Raw genomic sequence first — 18,341 nt, 5'->3', positions numbered from 1 at the left:
GTATACTGAGTTGTTTTCCAAGTTACCTTTTACATGGTGGACTGGGTTGCAAGTTTTTTGGGGTTCTAGTGCTTTTATTTTTTTAGTTCCTGTTTGTTAAAATCGCCAAATAGCTGACCGGCAGTCAGAAATCTCTTATGGATTGTTTCTAACTCCCTTTCAAACTACTTTCATTTGCACCTGCACACACTTGTGCTTTTTACACTCTCAACCACAGTGGGAAATGGTACCAAAATAGTAGAAATAGTACCAGGGCCTCAAGCTCCGCCCCTTATTTTTTTGTGTTTGCACTCATGAGAACGTGTTATCACCAAGAGAAAAGAGGGATGAAACACAAGAAACACAATCATAGCAGTTCAACATGTGATACAAGACACTTAAGCACATGCTACACAAAGTCTAAAGCTTAGAACCTGTATATGTGAATTATATAAACATGTGATCTGCCACAAACTGCCATGCTCCATCTCTCCACTTAGTCATATTAAATTCTACTCTGGAGGTTGTGCGTAATCTTTCAGGGAAAGAATAAAGCACACAAGTCATAAAGACAGATCAATGCAGGAAAAATGTAATGAAGTCAATGGAATGTTTTAAGGGAGGCACAGACTCCTCCATCCTTGGCAGATAGTTTCCATAATCCTTTTTTTTCAAATGGGGTTTTCAATCCAAATTTTTGTCCACATTGTTCAAAGCAGATTAATGAAAAACTCATCTATCTTTCACTATCATGAAGAAATATGTCACAGATCTTTAACTTCTCCCTCTGCAGGTCAATGAATGCCTACTTGGTGGTCTACCTGTGCATTCTCATCAGCAAAGCTCTCATCAACACGGCACTGAAATACGTGTGGCAGTCCGACCCCAACAAAGACGAGCCCTTTTACAACCAGAAGACGGAAGTTGAGAGACAGAGACACGTTGTGAGTCTCGAATCCTGGAAAATAAAAATATTTCGATCCCCTCTTTATTGTCTCACACGTTCTTCGTTCTCCTCCTCCTCAGCTAATCAGGGCGTTCACAGACTTTTTGGCATTCATGGTTCTTTTCAACTACATCATTCCCGTGTCCATGTATGTCACTGTGGAGATGCAGAAGTTCCTGGGCTCCTACTTCATCATGTGGGACGATGAAATGTTTGATGAGGAGCTGGGGGAGAGAGCTGTGGTCAACACATCAGACTTGAATGAGGAACTGGGGCAGGTAGCAAAGTGTACTTCACTCCGGGCAGAATAATGAGCAAAGAAACATTACTGTATGGAAAAGTGAGTTAGAGATAAGAATAAAAAAACACTTACCCTGCTTTCTTTCCAGGTGGAGTATGTGTTTACAGACAAGACAGGAACGCTAACAGAGAACAACATGGAGTTTATAGAGTGCTGTGTGGATGGACACGTTTATGTACCTCACGCTATCTGTAATGGACAGGTAAAACGTTCAGTCCCACTAGATTGATCTGTTAAGATATTCAGCTTCAGCCATGAACTTTTCTTACTACAAGTCTCATTCATACACAGTCCTACAAGCACTTTCTTTTCTGTGCTTAAGCACTTTGAGCCTGACGTTCACATAATCACACTGCAGTGGATGCACCGGGGGAAACTCAGTTCAGGGTTCAGGTATTTTGTCCAAGGATACTTTGGCATGCAGACTAGAGGATCAACGGATTGAACCACCAGCCTTCCAATTAGTAGATGTTGTGGGTGTTTCAGTGTATGCACGAAAGAACCACAGTTTGTATGGATGCAGCTTGCTAATAAGACTTGCTGGATAATGTTGTGCATTTCTAAAGATACAAATAAAGGCACTCTAAAGGAGATTCCAAGGGTGGTTCAAAACCATTTTAATGATGCCACACTACTTCCATCCTTTATATACAGTCTCTTTGGACAAGGTAAAGATGGATCAATGTTTGTGATTGATTCATTTATAGCCATTCATTTATTTACAAAGAGTTCATATTTTTATGTAACGGAGGTGTAAAAATCAAATGACAGAAAGGCAACAGTTTAGGCCTATTTTAGGGTTTTTTTGTTTGTGTGTTTTATCTAATAAAAATCTGTGAGAAGAATGTAACATTCATGCGTTTAGTCATTTCTGTGTTTTCAATGGATTATTACAGATTTCCTGACAATAAAACTCCTGGGCATTGTGCGTTTAGTGTAATCATCTGTGTTCAGTGCTTAATGGTCATATGAGGAAATCAAATTGTGCCTGCAAGTCTTGCTGCTGTTTATTGAGCCATATGTCTATTTATGTTTGCCAAGTAACTGATCATGAGCATTAATTGACAAGTCAGCAGCTCATACAACCTTAAAAGTGCTGAACAGACGGTCTGTTGTAATTTTAGGAGGGTTGTTGTGTTGTAATATTATTACAATTTACTCCTTTTAACATAGGACTTCAAACATCAGAGTAAAGGGGTTCCTGTCACATAAACATGGACATCGTGCTGTATATGTCAAGTCTTAGAAGCAAGCTTTAATACTAAAATGCCATATGTACATATCATCGTAGGCTGTGTTTGATAACCAGTGACCCCCAGAGTGATCTGTGGTCTGTATGTCTGTAGGTGATGCCTGGAGCTGCCGGTATGGACATGATCGACTCATCCCCAGGTCCTGCAGCCAGGGTAAGTGCAGACTCGCTTTGAATGTGCGTTTGTGGTTCGTGCGAATGAGGGTAATCTAGTGTCGGCCGTCCACTGCAGGAGCACGAGGAGCTGTTTTTCCGGGCGTTGTGTTTGTGCCACACGGTGCAGGTGAAAGAGGAGGATACTGTAGATGGGATCAAACATGGCATTCACCAGGGCAAGTCCACTTCCTTCTACATCTCCTCTTCTCCTGACGAGGTTGCACTGGTGGAGGGCATGAAGAGGTGCAGCACACACACACTCACGTTGCACACAATGGCAGCAGTAATCGCTGCTGCATTCAGAAGAATTTAGTTTTCCCATTTTTCTATTTCTGTGTTTTGGACATTCATTTTATTCACTCCAATAATGGTTGTTCTGTGCTGCAGGCTCGGTTTCACCTATCTGAGGCTCAAGGACGGTCAGATGGAAATCTTAAATAGGGAGGATGAAGTTGAAAAGTGAGTGTGCCGCTTTAAGCAACGTTATTGTTCTCTGTGAACCTTGAAAATGAGATGACTATTGTTATTTTTATCTGTTTTTAACTTCTTTAATTGATAGTTGGCTATTATTTTTTCAGTAGCATTTGTGTGATTTTCTTCCTGTTTTTATCAGGTTTGAACTGCTAGAAGTTTTGACATTTGACTCAGTCCGACGGAGGATGAGCGTTATCGTCAAGGCCAGCACTGGTAATGCGCACAAAACTATATATGTATATTCTTTATATTGATTTCTATGTGTCTGTGTTTATGTTTTTCTTTAATCCGATCCTCTTTTTTTTCTGTGTATGCGTTTGAGCAGGTGAGGTTTATCTCTTCTGTAAAGGTGCAGACTCCTCTATCTTCCCAAGGGTCATCTCAGGCAAAGTGGATCAGGTCCGAGCACGAGTGGAGCAAAATGCAGTGGTGAGAGAGCACAAACACACACACACACACACGTGCAGGCTCACTCTCATCTTTCTCATATCGTTATAGGCTCATACAATATAACAGGAAGTTGTTTTTTCCTGAAAGATCGTGGCTCAAGAGTTTGGAGTTCGCCTTATAGTCGGAAGGTTGCCGGTTCGAGCCCCGGCTTGGACAGTCTCGGTCGTTGTGTCCTTGGGCAAGACACTTCACCTGTTGCCTACTAGTGGTGGTCAGAGGGCCCGGTGGCGCCAGTGTCCGGCAGCCTCGCCTCTGTCAGTGCGCCCCAGGGTGGCTGTGGATACAATGTAGCTTGCCAGCACCAGTGTGTGGATGACTGGATGTGTAAAGCGCTTTGGGGTCCTTAGGGACTACAGGCCAATTACCATTATCTAAGTTCTTTGCATGGTTACAGTTTACACAACCACATGAGAAGCATCATGTAGTTCCAGTAAACAGAACTTCTTTCTAGGTGGATCTGGTGTGGCCTTTAATTGACAAAAGCACAAGTCTATTTGTTTTTTTTACATTTTTTATTAACATGTATTTAATAATTGTATCAGCACAGTCTTTCTATCTGTGGGACTGGCGTAGGATTTGGTCAGAAGATGGAAAGAAGAAGATTTCTTTAAATACTGAACAGAACCATAAACAGTGATGGACTCTGCATACTGTTTTCTTTATACACCCACAAAATCCTTGTGGGAAAAGTAGGAAATGCTAATAAGTAGACAGATAGTAAGAGAGTGCACCTAACTAAGCAGTCAACTGCAAAATCTCATAATGACTTCCAAAGTGCGAAAATAAATATCGCAGTCTGAATAAGACTATTTAAAGTTCAGTTTACACATGAAAATACCACGATAGCTTCAATTCGCATGGAGTAAAAAGCAGACGAGTGACACAAATGTTGCTGTGGTTGCAGCTACAGATAAATCACAGGTTTCTTTGGAAACTGAAAAATATGTGGTGAGTGTTATACTAGTGAGGCTGAATGGGTAGTTGGCATCCACCCACCATACACTCACATTCAGAGGCTGTATTCAAGAAACAGTGTTTTATGTAGATTCGTTTTTATTGAGTCTTAAATATATACCAGCCTGACCTTGTGTGAATCTCTGTTCTCCACCAGGAGGGTTTGAGGACACTTTGTGTTGCCTATCGCTCTCTGAGCCCAGAACAGTACGAGGAGGTTTTCCAACTGCTGAACAGAGCTAAGTTAGCATTACAAGACCGAGACAAACAGCTGGCAGAGGCTTACGACCTCATCGAGAAGGACCTGATACTGCTGGGAGCAACTGCTGTCGAGGACAGGTGCTGAATTTTTTTTGGTATTAAGGACACCTAAATGACAAATTATATCAACATCCTGCACTTTTTTTTTCATCAAAGGTTTTCCTGTACAGCTGGTAGCTTGGCAACATAACCACAATTTACATTGCATGCTGTTGTCATTTCAGTTATTTGTCCTTCTCAGTGCAAATTTTACGTGAAATGCCCTTTCAAAAATTACACTTATGCACCTTTTTTTCCTATAAATGTCTAAACCTCTTCAGCTCAAGTGACTCTTAACATTACAGTAATTCTGTGTCTGCTGCCATGGACAGTGCTGTCCTAGTTCTGAGTGAACCAAAGTGAGTGAGGGAAAGTGGCAGTTTAACCCTCCAATCACACACGTGCCACTAAGGCAATTATAGTGCAGGCTTAAAACTACTTGTCAGCCCAGAGGGCGTTTCACCCATCTAGCACAGAGAGGAAATAATCCACGTGCTGGAGTACTGCACAGTTGAGCTGTTGTTGAATAAAAGGCAAAGAGAAATAAAACAAACCTATTTATTTAATGCAGCTAAAAACATGCCACCTCTTGTTTCTTGGCTGCGTACCAGGCTACAGGAAAAAGCAGCAGACACCATTGAGTCTCTGCACAAAGCTGGTATAAAGGTGTGGGTGCTGACAGGAGACAAGATGGAGACTGCAGCTGCAACGTGCTATGCCAGCAAGCTGTTTCATCGCAACACCCAAATCCTGGAGCTGACCACCAAACGCACTGAGGAGCAGAGCCTTCACGACGTCCTGTTTGAATTGAGCAGGACGGTCCTTAGGCAGCATGGGGGCATGACCCGGGACACCTTCTCTGAGTGGGTATTATGTTCACAGCATGCTTCAGACAGTGTCATCCTGCAGTTACTCGTATTTGACAGGTTTTGTGTTTTTTTCCCAGGCTATCAGGTGATTGCACCGACTATGGTCTGATCATTGACGGAGCTACCCTCTCTGCTGTAATGAGGCCCGGCCAGGAGGGCTCAAACTCAGGGAATTACAAAGAGAAATTCTTGGAAATCTGCCGGAACTGCAGTGCCGTGCTCTGCTGTCGAATGGCGCCACTTCAGAAAGCACAGGTACGAAGGCCATCTGTACTCTGAGTTTAACTGTGAAACAGATGTTCTCACTCATGTCATTAAGATTCAGATGGACGCTAAGCTGAAATCCACAACCTGCAGATTGTCAAGTTAATCAAAGCCTCGGAGGAGCACCCAATCACGCTGGCCATTGGAGACGGAGCTAATGATGTCAGCATGATCCTGGAGGCCCACGTTGGTATTGGTTAGTATTCTGTCTATTCCTATGCAACATGCCACACTCTGGTAAAGTTTGTTTCCTTCTTAATACAGTTTCAATTTGAAGAAACTAGAAATTCTTAAAAGCAGCCCCTTGTGTACAGAAGTCAGCAGTGTGTACAGCACCTGCATTCACACAAAATCCTTTTCCACACAAAAACTGTACTTTTGAATTTCCAAAACTACATTTATGCAGAAGTGTTAAAACTGTTAGAACCATACTATTATCATTGCAATAATACTTTGCCCTGTAAATGGTCACAACGCAGGCATTATGGGTAAGGAGGGTCGCCAGGCAGTGAGGAACAGCGACTACGCCATCCCGAAGTTCAAACACCTCAAGAAGATGCTGCTCGTCCACGGACACTATTACTACATACGCATCTCTGAACTTGTACAATATTTCTTCTACAAGGTAGTCGCCCTGAACATGTTTTGAGTTTACTTCTTTTTAAAACTTTATATAGTTTTTTAAATTTGTTTTAAGATGATTGTAATTACGGAGTCTGTGGCTTTAGCCTAAGTGTGCAGGAATGCTTTGTGTGAGATTTAATTTATTAATTTGTTTAGTTCATTAATTTTCATATTTTTGATATTTATACTCTATAAAATTAGCGTTCAGCAACAAAAAGACCTGTACACATTTAAATTGTTGTTCTTTCTTTTCGCAGAATGTCTGTTTCATTTTCCCCCAGTTCCTCTACCAGTTCTTTTGTGGCTTCTCACAACAGGTGTGCACTCACAAAACCTAAATACCATAAAAACAACAAGAACAAAAATACTAACACGGCTCTCTTTCCCAAACCCCAGCCGCTGTATGACACGGCTTACCTGACTCTCTACAACATCAGCTTCACCTCGCTGCCCATTCTGCTCTACAGTCTCATCGAGCAGCACATAAATATGGACATCCTGAAGAAAGACCCTTGTCTCTACAGGTGGATTTCTGTTTAAGATTGTCATGTCAGAAATGTGTCGTTTAGTAAGACTGAAAATCGACCAGCTGGATCGACTCTAATATCACATGTTCTTCAGGAACTTGTTCTCATGACATGAAAATTAGAAAAAGAAATTATCTCCATGTTTCAGTAATCCAGTCTTCTGCAGCAGATAATGAACCATCTGTTTTATACAAAGCAGACTGCGTGGTAGTTGGATTCTTCCGGAGATGTACTGTAACAAGAACAGTGTTGAGTTAAAGTCGTCTAAGCAACAGAAAATATAAATATTTCAATAATTCTTTAGACACTTTATACACGGCCTCCAGGTGCAAAGTAATAGCAGATGATTTGGTGTTTTACTCTGATTAATTTATATTTACATTACAGTTTATTTTACATCCATCATATGGCAGATAACCGCCTTCTTGGATTTGGTTTTGCATGTGTTCAGAGTTTGAAAAGCTACGTTTTTAGCTTTACTCTTAAGTTGTATTCTTCCAAAAAAGAATCAACCTTTCCCACAAACAATGACGCTGTCTGTATCGATGTATGTATTATACTATTAGAGACTCATTGGCTGTGAGGCAGGAAGTGTACTGTGATATTAATCTATAAACATGTGATCTCTGTTCTGTATATCTACACAGAGATATTGCTAAGAACTCTTTGCTGCGGTGGCCCACCTTCATATACTGGACAGTCTTGGGCGTTTATGATGCCATTGTGATGTTCTTTGGTGCTTACTTCCTGTTTGACAACACCACCTTCACCAGCAATGGACAGGTAATAACCATGTGGCTTTGACAGGCTCTTTAATTGAAACAAGGAGAAAAAGGCCTGGAAAATATTTAAAGTAAAGTTCAAAGTAAAGGAAAAATAGTAACTGCCTATTTTATCTATAGGCTACTTCAGTTTTCCACAAGCTCCATCTGTTTTCTGTTTGTCATCTGACTTTTTAGTCTTCTTGTGGTGTTTGGGGTTAGTTAGGGAACATAGTGACAGTGTTTTAGGTCTCAGCTTGTTCCTCAACCACATTTTGCTCTGTAAGCAAAATGGATTTACTTTTAAATATACTGGCTGTACTGTGCTTTGCTGACAGGTTTTAATGGCCTGGCTAATGCCTGACACGTAGCTTATTGTATTGCTTGCAGAAACTGATCAAGTTGTAGCACAAACTAACATTAACCCTGTAGTGTAAATGGATCTGGTATTATAAATGTGTTTTCCTGACACTGCACATTATTGTGTTTGAAAAAGTAACTATCTGGTAGTTACATGTAGTTATGAGATAATTATGGTCAAGTAATTTCTCATAATAATGACCTTGTACTGGATGGTTATTTATGTCACTTGAAAATGCAGGTTGTTGGCTGATAAAGTTTGAAGACTATTTTGCCTTTTAGTAAATAATATTTAATGTCAGTTGGATAATTATATATATATAGATGTTTAAGTAAAATCTGATGACGTGTGGTTTATATCTAAGGCCTTATTTAGACTTCTGCGGGAAATCTTTTTAGAGCCCATAACATAACCTACATAAGTGGCCGATGCTATTGGCAGGATTCACACTCGTGCTGGTGCATTATGTGGTAATTACCATGTGATCGTGTCCCAGATAAAATACTGGGATTTTTTTCCTTCCCACCGAGGTCCACGCCAGGTTACGCCATAGGCTTTAGCGGGGTTTGCGGTTACGCTGCAGGTAACAGCATAGATTTCCCGCTGAAGCATAAATCTCTAGTAAGACACGACAGCATGGCGGGGTTCCCATCATCTTCCTCTCTGTTCTCTATTTGGTTTGTTTAATTTCTCAAGCTGCATTACTCTCCCAGAAACATGTTGAACTGTTTTTGAGTTGCTTGATTTCACTTGGGTTTTCTTCTTCTTTTTTTTTTGCATCCAATTCTTTTCAATTTTTTTCCTTTCAGCCATAAAACTGTTTATGTTATTATGATTTTCTTCTGGTCACATGCTCTTCTTCTTCCTATCCTCTTACCTTTGTGTTGGTTTTTCTTTTTGCTTCTCTTTCCTCCTCCCAGCTAATGACAACCAACACACAGATGGTAAGCCTGTCGCTGTCTCTCTGTCGTCTCTCCTTAGTTTCACTTCCCTGTTTCGCCACCGTCACACAGCCTGATACAAACTGCTGTTCATCTCATGTCCGGCCCTCAGTGCTTGCTGTAGATACGTCAGCTGTAGGCTTTTCTGTAGTGACTCTCTGTTTCCCAGACCCATGCTCATGTGTCCAGCTGTCAGTGACCAAACACCTTAGTTATACATCCTGTGTGCTTTGTTTGTGGCAGATGTTAGGCATAAGTGCTCCTGCTTCCATTATGTAACAGTTAGAGATCATTGCCTAAAGCATTACAACTTTTTATAGGATTACTTATAAACACATAAACAGGAAGCAAATCTGAAGCTTTTGAAATGTTAGAAAAAGAAAAGGTGAAAGAAAAACATTGAAATGCATCTGATCAATGATAAAAATCATTTTTCTGCCTCATGCGAGTGTTTCTGTAGCGCTACAATTTATGTTGTAATGTATCTGATAGTAGCTTGTACTATACTTGTACTAACAATGTAAAAATCAGAGCTGCATTTGGAAGCTGCCTCTGAAAAGCTTTTATTTTATCATTTCATGCTCATCATTTTTATTTTTTAACTTTATTTATCACGGTTCACCCAAGGTGCCTGTTTTTAGCAGAAGTATAGTGTAGCCCAAGCAGTTAGATGACCTTCAGTGTACCCATACTTTAAATTTTATGATACTAGTTCATTTTTGGTTTTGGGCTTCATCTTATTGCCACAGGCCTGTGAAAAAAGAAAATCATGCAACGGTCACTTCTCAGTTATGGTGTACTAGAATCACTATGTTCCCCATGTACCTCTTAATATAACACCTCCGAATAATTACAATAAAGGGAAAATATGCCAGTTTTAGTGCTGCACAAAATGCTGAAGGAGCTCATTGTGTAAGTTGTAGTGAAGAAGCTGCCCTGCATCGTGGTGGTCTTAAATGTGCACAATGACTTTTTTAGTGTTCATGTAAAAGGGTTTCACTCACAGAAGAGACTGATAGGAATATTCAGCTATACAATCACATCATCCTCCTGTTTTCCATCCATCAGTCATCTGATAACCAGCTCCTCACCTGAATGTTGCTACCTGAGCACACTGCCATCTGTTTGATTGATTGATTCCTTACTTGAATATGTCAACTTTTACCTCGTAGCCTAGTCATGTCATCCGAAAAGCATGTTAACGCAGGTGTGCTGAGCATTTAAGTACTGAATAAGCACAAGTAAAATTATTTACTTTAACAGGTGCTTAGAATCTGTTCACATCAAACATACAATAAAATAAATAAAACAAAAAAACAAGAAGTTGAAAGTGTTTCATGCACAAATCTCCTGATCAATAACAGCAGCTGCTTTTTTACCTTCTGCAGATGTTTGGAAACTGGACATTTGGGACACTCGTCTTCACTGTGCTAGTCTTCACTGTTACATTCAAGGTAACCACACAGACACATCAGAACATCACAGAAACACCCAGGCAAGTCTGGTTCCAGTCTCACTTCCATCGTCTCTGTGTCGTAGCTGGCCCTAGATACTCATTACTGGACTTGGATCAATCATTTCGTTATCTGGGGCTCACTGATCTTCTTTGTGGTATTCTCCCTGCTGTGGGGTGGAATCATCTGGTATGATTAAAGAAATATTTTTGTATTTAAATGTTTACTTGATGTAAAACTGTGTCAGTCAGAGTGACGTTTTATTAGATGTTTTATTGCATTTGTTTTCATGCAGTCGTTTCCTCTCTTACAGGCCATTCCTCAACTACCAGAGAATGTACTATGTGTTCATGCAGATGTTGTCCAGTGGCCCAGCCTGGCTCAGTATAATCCTTTTGATAACAGCCAGTCTGTTGCCAGATGTGGTGAAGAAGGTCATATGGAGGACACTGTGGCCCACCACTACTGAGCGCATACAGGTGGGCACAAATGCTTGCAGAAATAGAGAGTAGTTGCATAAATAAAAAAAACAAATCTTTTTTAAAGTATTATGGATATTTTGGAATAATTGCAGTAATGCAAGAAGACTGATGACCACACATCCCGTAAATATTTTGCTTCCTGCCAAAGTAGGACGTGTTCGTTAACCATTACTTCATTTGTTCTTCAATAAAGGTCGCTGCTTCTTTTCTACATGAATATTAATAATGAAAAATGCAAGAAAGCTCAGTTTACACAGGTCAAACAGCGCCCCCTGCCTTTTGCAAGGCAGAAATCAATTTTGTGTATTTACCTACAAGCTACCTGCGTTTACTGTTTATTATTCACTGGGATGTTTCAGTTCCTGACATGTCGAACTGACAATTGTGGGTCAGCAGAGGTATGCAGGGTGTGGCTACATCCCTGCTTTGGTAGTTAAGCCTCTGTGTCTGTGTGCAGCGCTCCTTTAATTTTTAAGAGGAATGCGCACAATAGTGTGTATTTTTTTTAGCGGTTAACACTCAGAGTTCTGTGTTTTATTAATGGAGAATAAGAACAGTGTCCTCTGCTGAACCAGGAGTGCCTCTAAAGGCATTAATTGTTAATGGGTTGCAGTGTGGAAATGTGCATTAGAGTTTCATAAACAGTGTATAAAAGAAGGAAAATTGCAATCGAAACTTTATTTCAGAGCAGTTTTGAAAATGAACATTAAATAATGCTGCACAGTAAGAAGAAAGAAGGAAAGATGGGATAAAAAAAACATCCTGCTTATGTAAAAAAGAGAATAAACTCAAAGCTATGGACTGATTTCAACTCTGAGGCGCTGAAAGAGCAGCGTTAACAGCAGTTATTTATCTGATGCATACTGATTCATCAGGACTGAAAGATTGGACCAGAAAAACACGATTAGGTGTATAAACACTGACATGTGGCTCAGAAATAATGAATGGCAGAAGGCATTCATTAGCAGCAAAATACTGAAATATTCAGTATTCCACTGAAAGTTGACAGAAGAAATTATGTCCATAAAAAAACAAGACGATATAATGATACATAATATATGAAGCACTGGGATCCAGTTACAGTGGAGTTACTGAAAAACACAACACAAATGTTTTTGTATGAGTAGGTGCATTGCATGGATAGCACTAGATGAGTGATGTCAGCCTTTCTGGGAAGGCTGCAGTGCAGTCTGCTTCACTTCCTTTTCCTACAGATGCTAATTATTTCTCCCTCTACATCCCAAACTCATTTTCCTATAACCTCCCTGATAACTGTGGTTGTGGAGAGCTAATAACCATCACCAAAGACTTTCCAGTATGATCCAGTCTCTCCTGAGAAGCCTAAGAAGAATGTTTACATGCTGCTGTCTATCTCATAAACTGATCATGTGGCATTTTGGAAGATCTGACATTAGATTAGATTAGATTAGATAGAACTTTATTAATCCCTCGGGTGGGTTCCTCTGGGAAATTCGATTTCCAAAAAAGCACAGCACTGACAGAAGTTACAGAGTTATACACACACACATATATATAAATACAGAGACAATATAAATAAAATATACGAAGGGGATAAATATAATAAATAGGAATAAAAATAAAAATACAAGTGAATTGCACATTTCAAGTATTGAGTCTATTGCACCGTTGACTATTTACAAAAGTATTGCACAAGTATTGACATGTTTCTTTCCCAGCTGTAACTCTTCCCTGCCTTTGTTCACCCCTCCTGATCTCTTGCTTCCTCCTCCTTCTCCCTCTGTGGTTCTCCTCCCTGGCAGACTAAGCGTCGGTGCCTTGCCTCCGAGCCTTCCACCATCTTTATGCTGTCTCAGACCTCCAGCAGAATCAGTTTCTAACCCAGCCCTTCTGTAGGTGACCCTCAGCCTTTCCTACTGTCTCGTCTTTCTCTTTATTTTCCTTTCAGTCTGTATCCTGTTACTTTGTCATTTCCACTGTTTTGCATGAAGTTACAGTCTTATCTGACTGCATGCCTTTGCATCTACATCTTGATTCAGTGTGGCCTTAATCACCTTTTGTTTTAGAAACCACTCTTACTTTGATGCTTCAATTTTGAGTCCGTATGGTAGATGTGTTTGTCTTCAAATGTGTGTGTGTGTGTGTGTATATTTGCAGCAAGGGAGAGATAATAAAAGGTATGAGAGGGCCCTGGCCTACATGAGCTCTGATTCCTTGTTGATGGAGTAGCTGTCACAGAAGCCTACAGGGCTTCAGCACGGTAAAATGCACACGTTGCTGCTGTGTGATGGTGGGTTAACTGGTGTGGTTTGACTTTGGGTTGTTGTATTTGACTAACACAAGGGTTGGGGTGTGTGCTTTATTTGTATGAAGGTCCTAAAAGCTCAACCATTTTCTTCAGGTATTTCAACTGACTTTACTTCCAGCTGGGTGATTTCTCACATGGAGCTTTAGCACCATCTAGTGGTATAATGTGTTGCTACAGAGACAGAAAAGTAATATTTGCAGAGGAAATGAACGCATGTTTAGCTTTTTGTTGACATTTGCATGTTTTTGGTGTTTATGATTTATTATTTTTTTGTTGCTCTTAACATGCTTGCTTTTAAACCTGAACAGAATGGATGGAAAATTTAACCTCACAGCTGGCAAATTAAACTAAAGGAAATGAAATACTTTATTCATTTAAAAACAACTGAAGCTTGAGGATGTAGCATTGTGCCCAGGATCAGGTGCCTGCAGTATGCAGATGTATTCATATTTGTTAGTGTTAGGTAATAAATATATAATCTTAAATGCTTATATGCTGATTATATTGGTTTATATAAGAGAGGCCCAGACTTAGTTATAATGAGCATTAATAAGTTGCTCTAACAGCACATAATGCTCATTGCTCTCATTAAGCCTTGGGGGCATTGATGGGGTTGATGGCTATCAGGTGAAGAGTCCTGGTTTACAGGCAGTTTTGTAGTTCAGGACCTCACAGAGGCATTGTTACAGGATGGAGACTTGACTCCACCAAGTCACATGCTATCTGTTCAAACTATGGCCAGCTGCGACGTGTTACCACCTTCTTCTTTTGCATTACTCCACAAGTGCCATGTTTTATTCTTTACTTTCTCTGAACTTTCTCTTCCTCCTTGTCCCCTATTCCTCCCTTTGTACCCTCATACAGAATGCAGATAAACTCTACAAGGGCCAGCTGTCTGAGTTCACCCCCTTGGCTTCCCTCCACGCTCCGTCTAAGGGTAGCAGCCACCGGCGAGGCTCGGAAAACCAAAGGAACCCTCGAAGGTCTGAACCCTTTACCAAGAAAGTCATGTTCACACGCTGGCAAAAAGCGCCAGACTACTGCACCTTCACCCCCCTCCTCCGGTTTGCTGATAGCTCCCGCCATTCAAGGCAGGGGTACAATTACAGCGGGGCCGGGCCTGAGACCTCAGTCTAATTTATTTCTTTTTCTCCGGGGTATTTTTTTTAAATCTTATATTCTAATATCAGAAACAATTCATCCACATGGAGTTACTCAGATAAATTGGTGGAAAGCAATTTTGGAGCTTACTTACTTGCTTCGACGTTACTGAGTTGGAGTAAAATAATAAACAGTTGAGGAGACTGCAATGCTAAGTGACCTTCATAATTTCTGTCAAGTTAGCAGCCAAGTGTGGCGCAAAGCACTGCTGGACGGCTCTGGAGTGGACCCCGTCGGCAGGGCCTGGTTCGCTGCCACAACGTGCAAAGGGCTCAGTGTAATGATGTCACAGCAAACAAACTGACTCGAGCTTGTGTTTCACATGAAAAATATGTGCACTGGCCCTTTACGCCTGCCTGCCTTTGATGGTAGCTGAAGTGTACTTTACTCTGATTATTAGGGTGTTTTAATGGCTATTGTGATAATCATGCTGATGTTCTATGACCGGAATGATGATAATGAGGACGACTGTAGACGTGCTCGAGCTAGCTTAAGCTTTCTGTGATCAAACATTTTCTTGTCTTCAGTCGCTGCCATCTGTCTTTATTCCCTTCTGTCTGTTTTGCCTCTTTTTAGGACTAACTGGTGTTGCCTGTGTGCAAACATGTTATCCAGAAACACTGCTTAGGACTCTGGGATCAGAAACTGCATCATTGTAAGGAGGGTTGTAGTAGAAGGAAGAATAAATGTTGAAAAATTAGTCTATGGAGCCCGGAAGTAGCCGTATAGGGGAATTAAATTATTTTATATCGGGATGAGATACAATTTTTGCTTAATTTCTGATTCATTTGTGCAAACGATACAGCAAGCTGATTGTCCTAACTTTGATTAGATGGCAAACGGTGGTCAAGTCAGTTAATAATGACAGAAAAGCGTAGCTCATGGTGCTTTCTGTGTCACAATATGTCTGGTTTAAAAACGTGTGGGAGCTTTGAAAGCTCTTAAACTAGCTCACCCTTAGCGACAAAACACAGAAAAGCCTCTTGGCTGTCATAAACATGAAGCAATAATTTAGAGCAAAATGATCTTGAAATAGAAAAAGAAAAACAGAGGTTCATTTATTTACATAATTTGACATTAAGAAATATATGCTGGTGACAATTTAACAGTTTACTTAAATAACAAAAATACATGGAAAATTTACATGTAATCTGATTACTTAAAGTCAGTATTTTGAGCATGATTATGTTTTTTAAATGTAAGCTGAAATGCAACAAGTGCAAATATTGTAGGCAAATTACAATTTTTCACATTTTTTTTATCCTGTTTCCATGGTAATTTGTTACTTTGATAGTAAAATTGAAACACTTGATTAAATGTGTGTGTGTGTATATATATATATATATATATATATATATATATATATATAATAGTTACATTTTGTTTTATAAAGTGAACAAAAGCAGTGTTTACGTCGATACCAAAGCCAACATGTATGCATTGAGATCATCATCATACTGTACAGCACATAGGGTGTAAATACAGAGAATGCAAACGGCACAAATAGACCAAAACATGGGAATGCGTCATATTGCACGTACGTATCTCATTGGCTACTCCTGGGCTCCAATAGCAGAGTCAGTAGGAGTTGGTCTTTGTGAACATGTCATACAGCCAACATTTAAACTTTCAGAGTCACATTTAGGTAGCTTAGAGCTTTGGTGTGTTAGAAGTTTGCGTGCGTATCTGTGTGTGCTGATAGAAGACTGTGTGTGTATCTGTTAATCTCCATCTGTCCTATCATCTTGAACATAGATTGTAAACTTACCTTATCTTTGGATGACTAAATGTCTTGTAGTAGAACACAGAGGAACTGCTTGTGTGACTGCCTTAATGTCGTCTTGTAAACTCTGCTGTATTTTTCACTGATATCATTTACCAAAGAAACAGCAGGTAACGCTTTATGATCACCTTTAGATAATAGCTGGTTGCTTGTATTTACTTTGATTGAAGCACTTTAAAATTATATATATTTCTCCTTTTAATATAATTCACTCAAAGTGCCCCAAATGGTTTGATGCCTTAAATAAATATCAAATCATTGATAATGTATTAAATTATGAAACAAACAGCCGGCACAACCAATTCAAAGAAAAAAAAGGAATCGAGATAGAAACACTTTTTTTTATTGGCCGTGAGACGACCTTTAACTGACCAGTAACACAGCAAAGTGTCCTCTCATATTCTGTGTACAGTAGAAAATGGAAGAATAAGTATATATGGGGTTCTTAAGTGTAAAAAAAAAAAAATTGCATGTACAAAAAATGTGAAAAAAATCTATTTTAATAATGTGACAGAGAAGCGAGCGTCTTAATATCCTTTCATACTCATTTTCCACCTCATCTCAATAGAATAAGATGCTTTTTAGCTCTGCAGATCAGGTTGATTGTAGCATCTAACAGTTTAGTGCTCCCGCCCTTAAAAGCCTTATAACGGTGTTAGAGAAATCTAATGAGATTCTCCAGCTTAAAAAAAAGGGCCTTTACAGTGCGCTCTTTGAATTCTGTCTCACACTTTCCTGTTTCAACTCGTACCCTCTGTCTCTGTCTCTCTCTCTCTCTCTCTCCCTCACACCCTCCCTCTCTTGAAGTGATGTTGAAGCTGTTCCTACCTCTGTGACAGTTGTCTCCATCTGCCTCATCATCATCATTTCATCCATCCCCTTCTGCGTCTTCTCTGTCGTTCCTCCGTTCATACATCGACTCATCCATCGTGAGACAGTAGATCTGATGTTTTTAGTTCTATGAACCAAAGCCTTGTTGCTGCTAGAGATTCTTTAGCTGCTTTACATTAGGTGCCTTGTGCTAGTTTTCACAGCCTGTCTTTGCTTTGCTTTGTGGTCAATTTGATACTGTTAATAGGCGCTTCAGTGGTACAAGGGCACAGCAGATGATGGATGTAACTGGAGGAATGAAATAACTACTGTAGGTGAAAAGGCGAATGTGAAATCGAGTTTTTATGCAGACTTCTACTGAACAAGCAGAACTGACACACAGTCAATGAACAAATACCACTTATGTTTAGTATCTGTTTTTTTTATAGCTTGTATTTAATTTTTTTTAAATAAATGCCCATGAGGGCATTTGTCTCTGAAATGTTATTTTTTAATTGTTTTTGATTATGTACAATGTGGAAAATTCTCCCTTTTATGACCACAGACTTGAAGAGCTCCAGCTCTGCTTTTTCAAATCAGCTACAGGTGATCAATGGTAGTTTTTCTTTTCTTTTGTTTTTTTCCATCTCCAAGTTTCGGAGATTTAAAGTTGATGGTAAAGCAAAAGGGTTTCTTGTACTGTTGGAATTGTCTAAAATGAAGGGTTGGTTTGGCCAAATTCCAAAAAAAAAAAAAGGTATTTTCTGTTGCTGCTTTACGCACCAAAAAAAGAAGAACATTCCAGATTGATCTGCTTAGTAGAGCAGATTTCGATATTTATCGAATGATATTAGCTATTTTCCGATGTATTGGCATCAGTATTTGTAACAGCCAATAAGACAACCTTCAGTTATGCTATGAGGACAGTGCATAGTTTGTCCATCAGAGGGCACTGTGCAACATCCCTTTTGGCAACAAACAAACATAATAAACAGGTAATCTGAGCCTAAATAAGCAAACTGATAACTACACGTGACAAATATTAGGGGAATGTGTTTTTGTACTTGAAATGGAGAAAAAAATCAGCACATATATCAGAAAATTGGATTTTTAAATCACCATATATCAGTTAAAAAAAATCATATATCCGTCGGGCTCTACGACTTAGAACAATTGAAGTAAGTTAGAAAATACTGGATTTTTGT

At 39.7% G+C, this 18,341-nt stretch overlaps 1 protein-coding gene across 6 annotated transcripts in view; it reads left to right on the top strand.

Annotated features, from left to right (window-relative positions):
* The window catches only part of atp11a (ATPase phospholipid transporting 11A), a 51,767-nt gene extending 33,834 nt beyond the window's left edge, over positions 1–17,933 (top strand). The window contains exons 11-32 of one of the 6 annotated variants that reach the window (XM_080879080.1): positions 773–923; positions 1,006–1,203; positions 1,315–1,428; positions 2,573–2,632; positions 2,711–2,877; positions 3,022–3,093; positions 3,248–3,321; positions 3,434–3,537; positions 4,670–4,851; positions 5,424–5,675; positions 5,759–5,936; positions 6,039–6,141; positions 6,425–6,570; positions 6,827–6,886; positions 6,966–7,093; positions 7,744–7,879; positions 9,139–9,162; positions 10,548–10,613; positions 10,699–10,802; positions 10,927–11,092; positions 13,232–13,334; positions 14,247–14,384. In XM_080879080.1, coding sequence (XP_080735206.1) covers positions 773–923; positions 1,006–1,203; positions 1,315–1,428; positions 2,573–2,632; positions 2,711–2,877; positions 3,022–3,093; positions 3,248–3,321; positions 3,434–3,537; positions 4,670–4,851; positions 5,424–5,675; positions 5,759–5,936; positions 6,039–6,141; positions 6,425–6,570; positions 6,827–6,886; positions 6,966–7,093; positions 7,744–7,879; positions 9,139–9,162; positions 10,548–10,613; positions 10,699–10,802; positions 10,927–11,092; positions 13,232–13,303 — 2,557 coding nt within the window. In that variant the 3' untranslated portion in view covers positions 13,304–13,334; positions 14,247–14,384. Of the gene's footprint in view, positions 1–772; positions 924–1,005; positions 1,204–1,314; positions 1,429–2,572; positions 2,633–2,710; positions 2,878–3,021; positions 3,094–3,247; positions 3,322–3,433; positions 3,538–4,669; positions 4,852–5,423; positions 5,676–5,758; positions 5,937–6,038; positions 6,142–6,424; positions 6,571–6,826; positions 6,887–6,965; positions 7,094–7,743; positions 7,880–9,138; positions 9,163–10,547; positions 10,614–10,698; positions 10,803–10,926; positions 11,093–12,876; positions 12,967–13,231; positions 13,335–14,246 lie in introns of those variants that run through there. The other 5 variants (XM_080879078.1, XM_080879079.1, XM_080879076.1 and 2 more) reach the window with 5 other exon arrangements.
* The last annotated feature ends 408 nt before the right edge of the window (positions 17,934–18,341 follow it).

This window comes from Rhamphochromis sp. 'chilingali' (assembly GCF_963969265.1).
Source record: "Rhamphochromis sp. 'chilingali' genome assembly, chromosome: 3".
Lineage (NCBI taxonomy): Eukaryota > Metazoa > Chordata > Actinopteri > Cichliformes > Cichlidae > Rhamphochromis > Rhamphochromis sp. 'chilingali'.
This window is presented reverse-complemented; position numbering and strand designations above follow the sequence as displayed.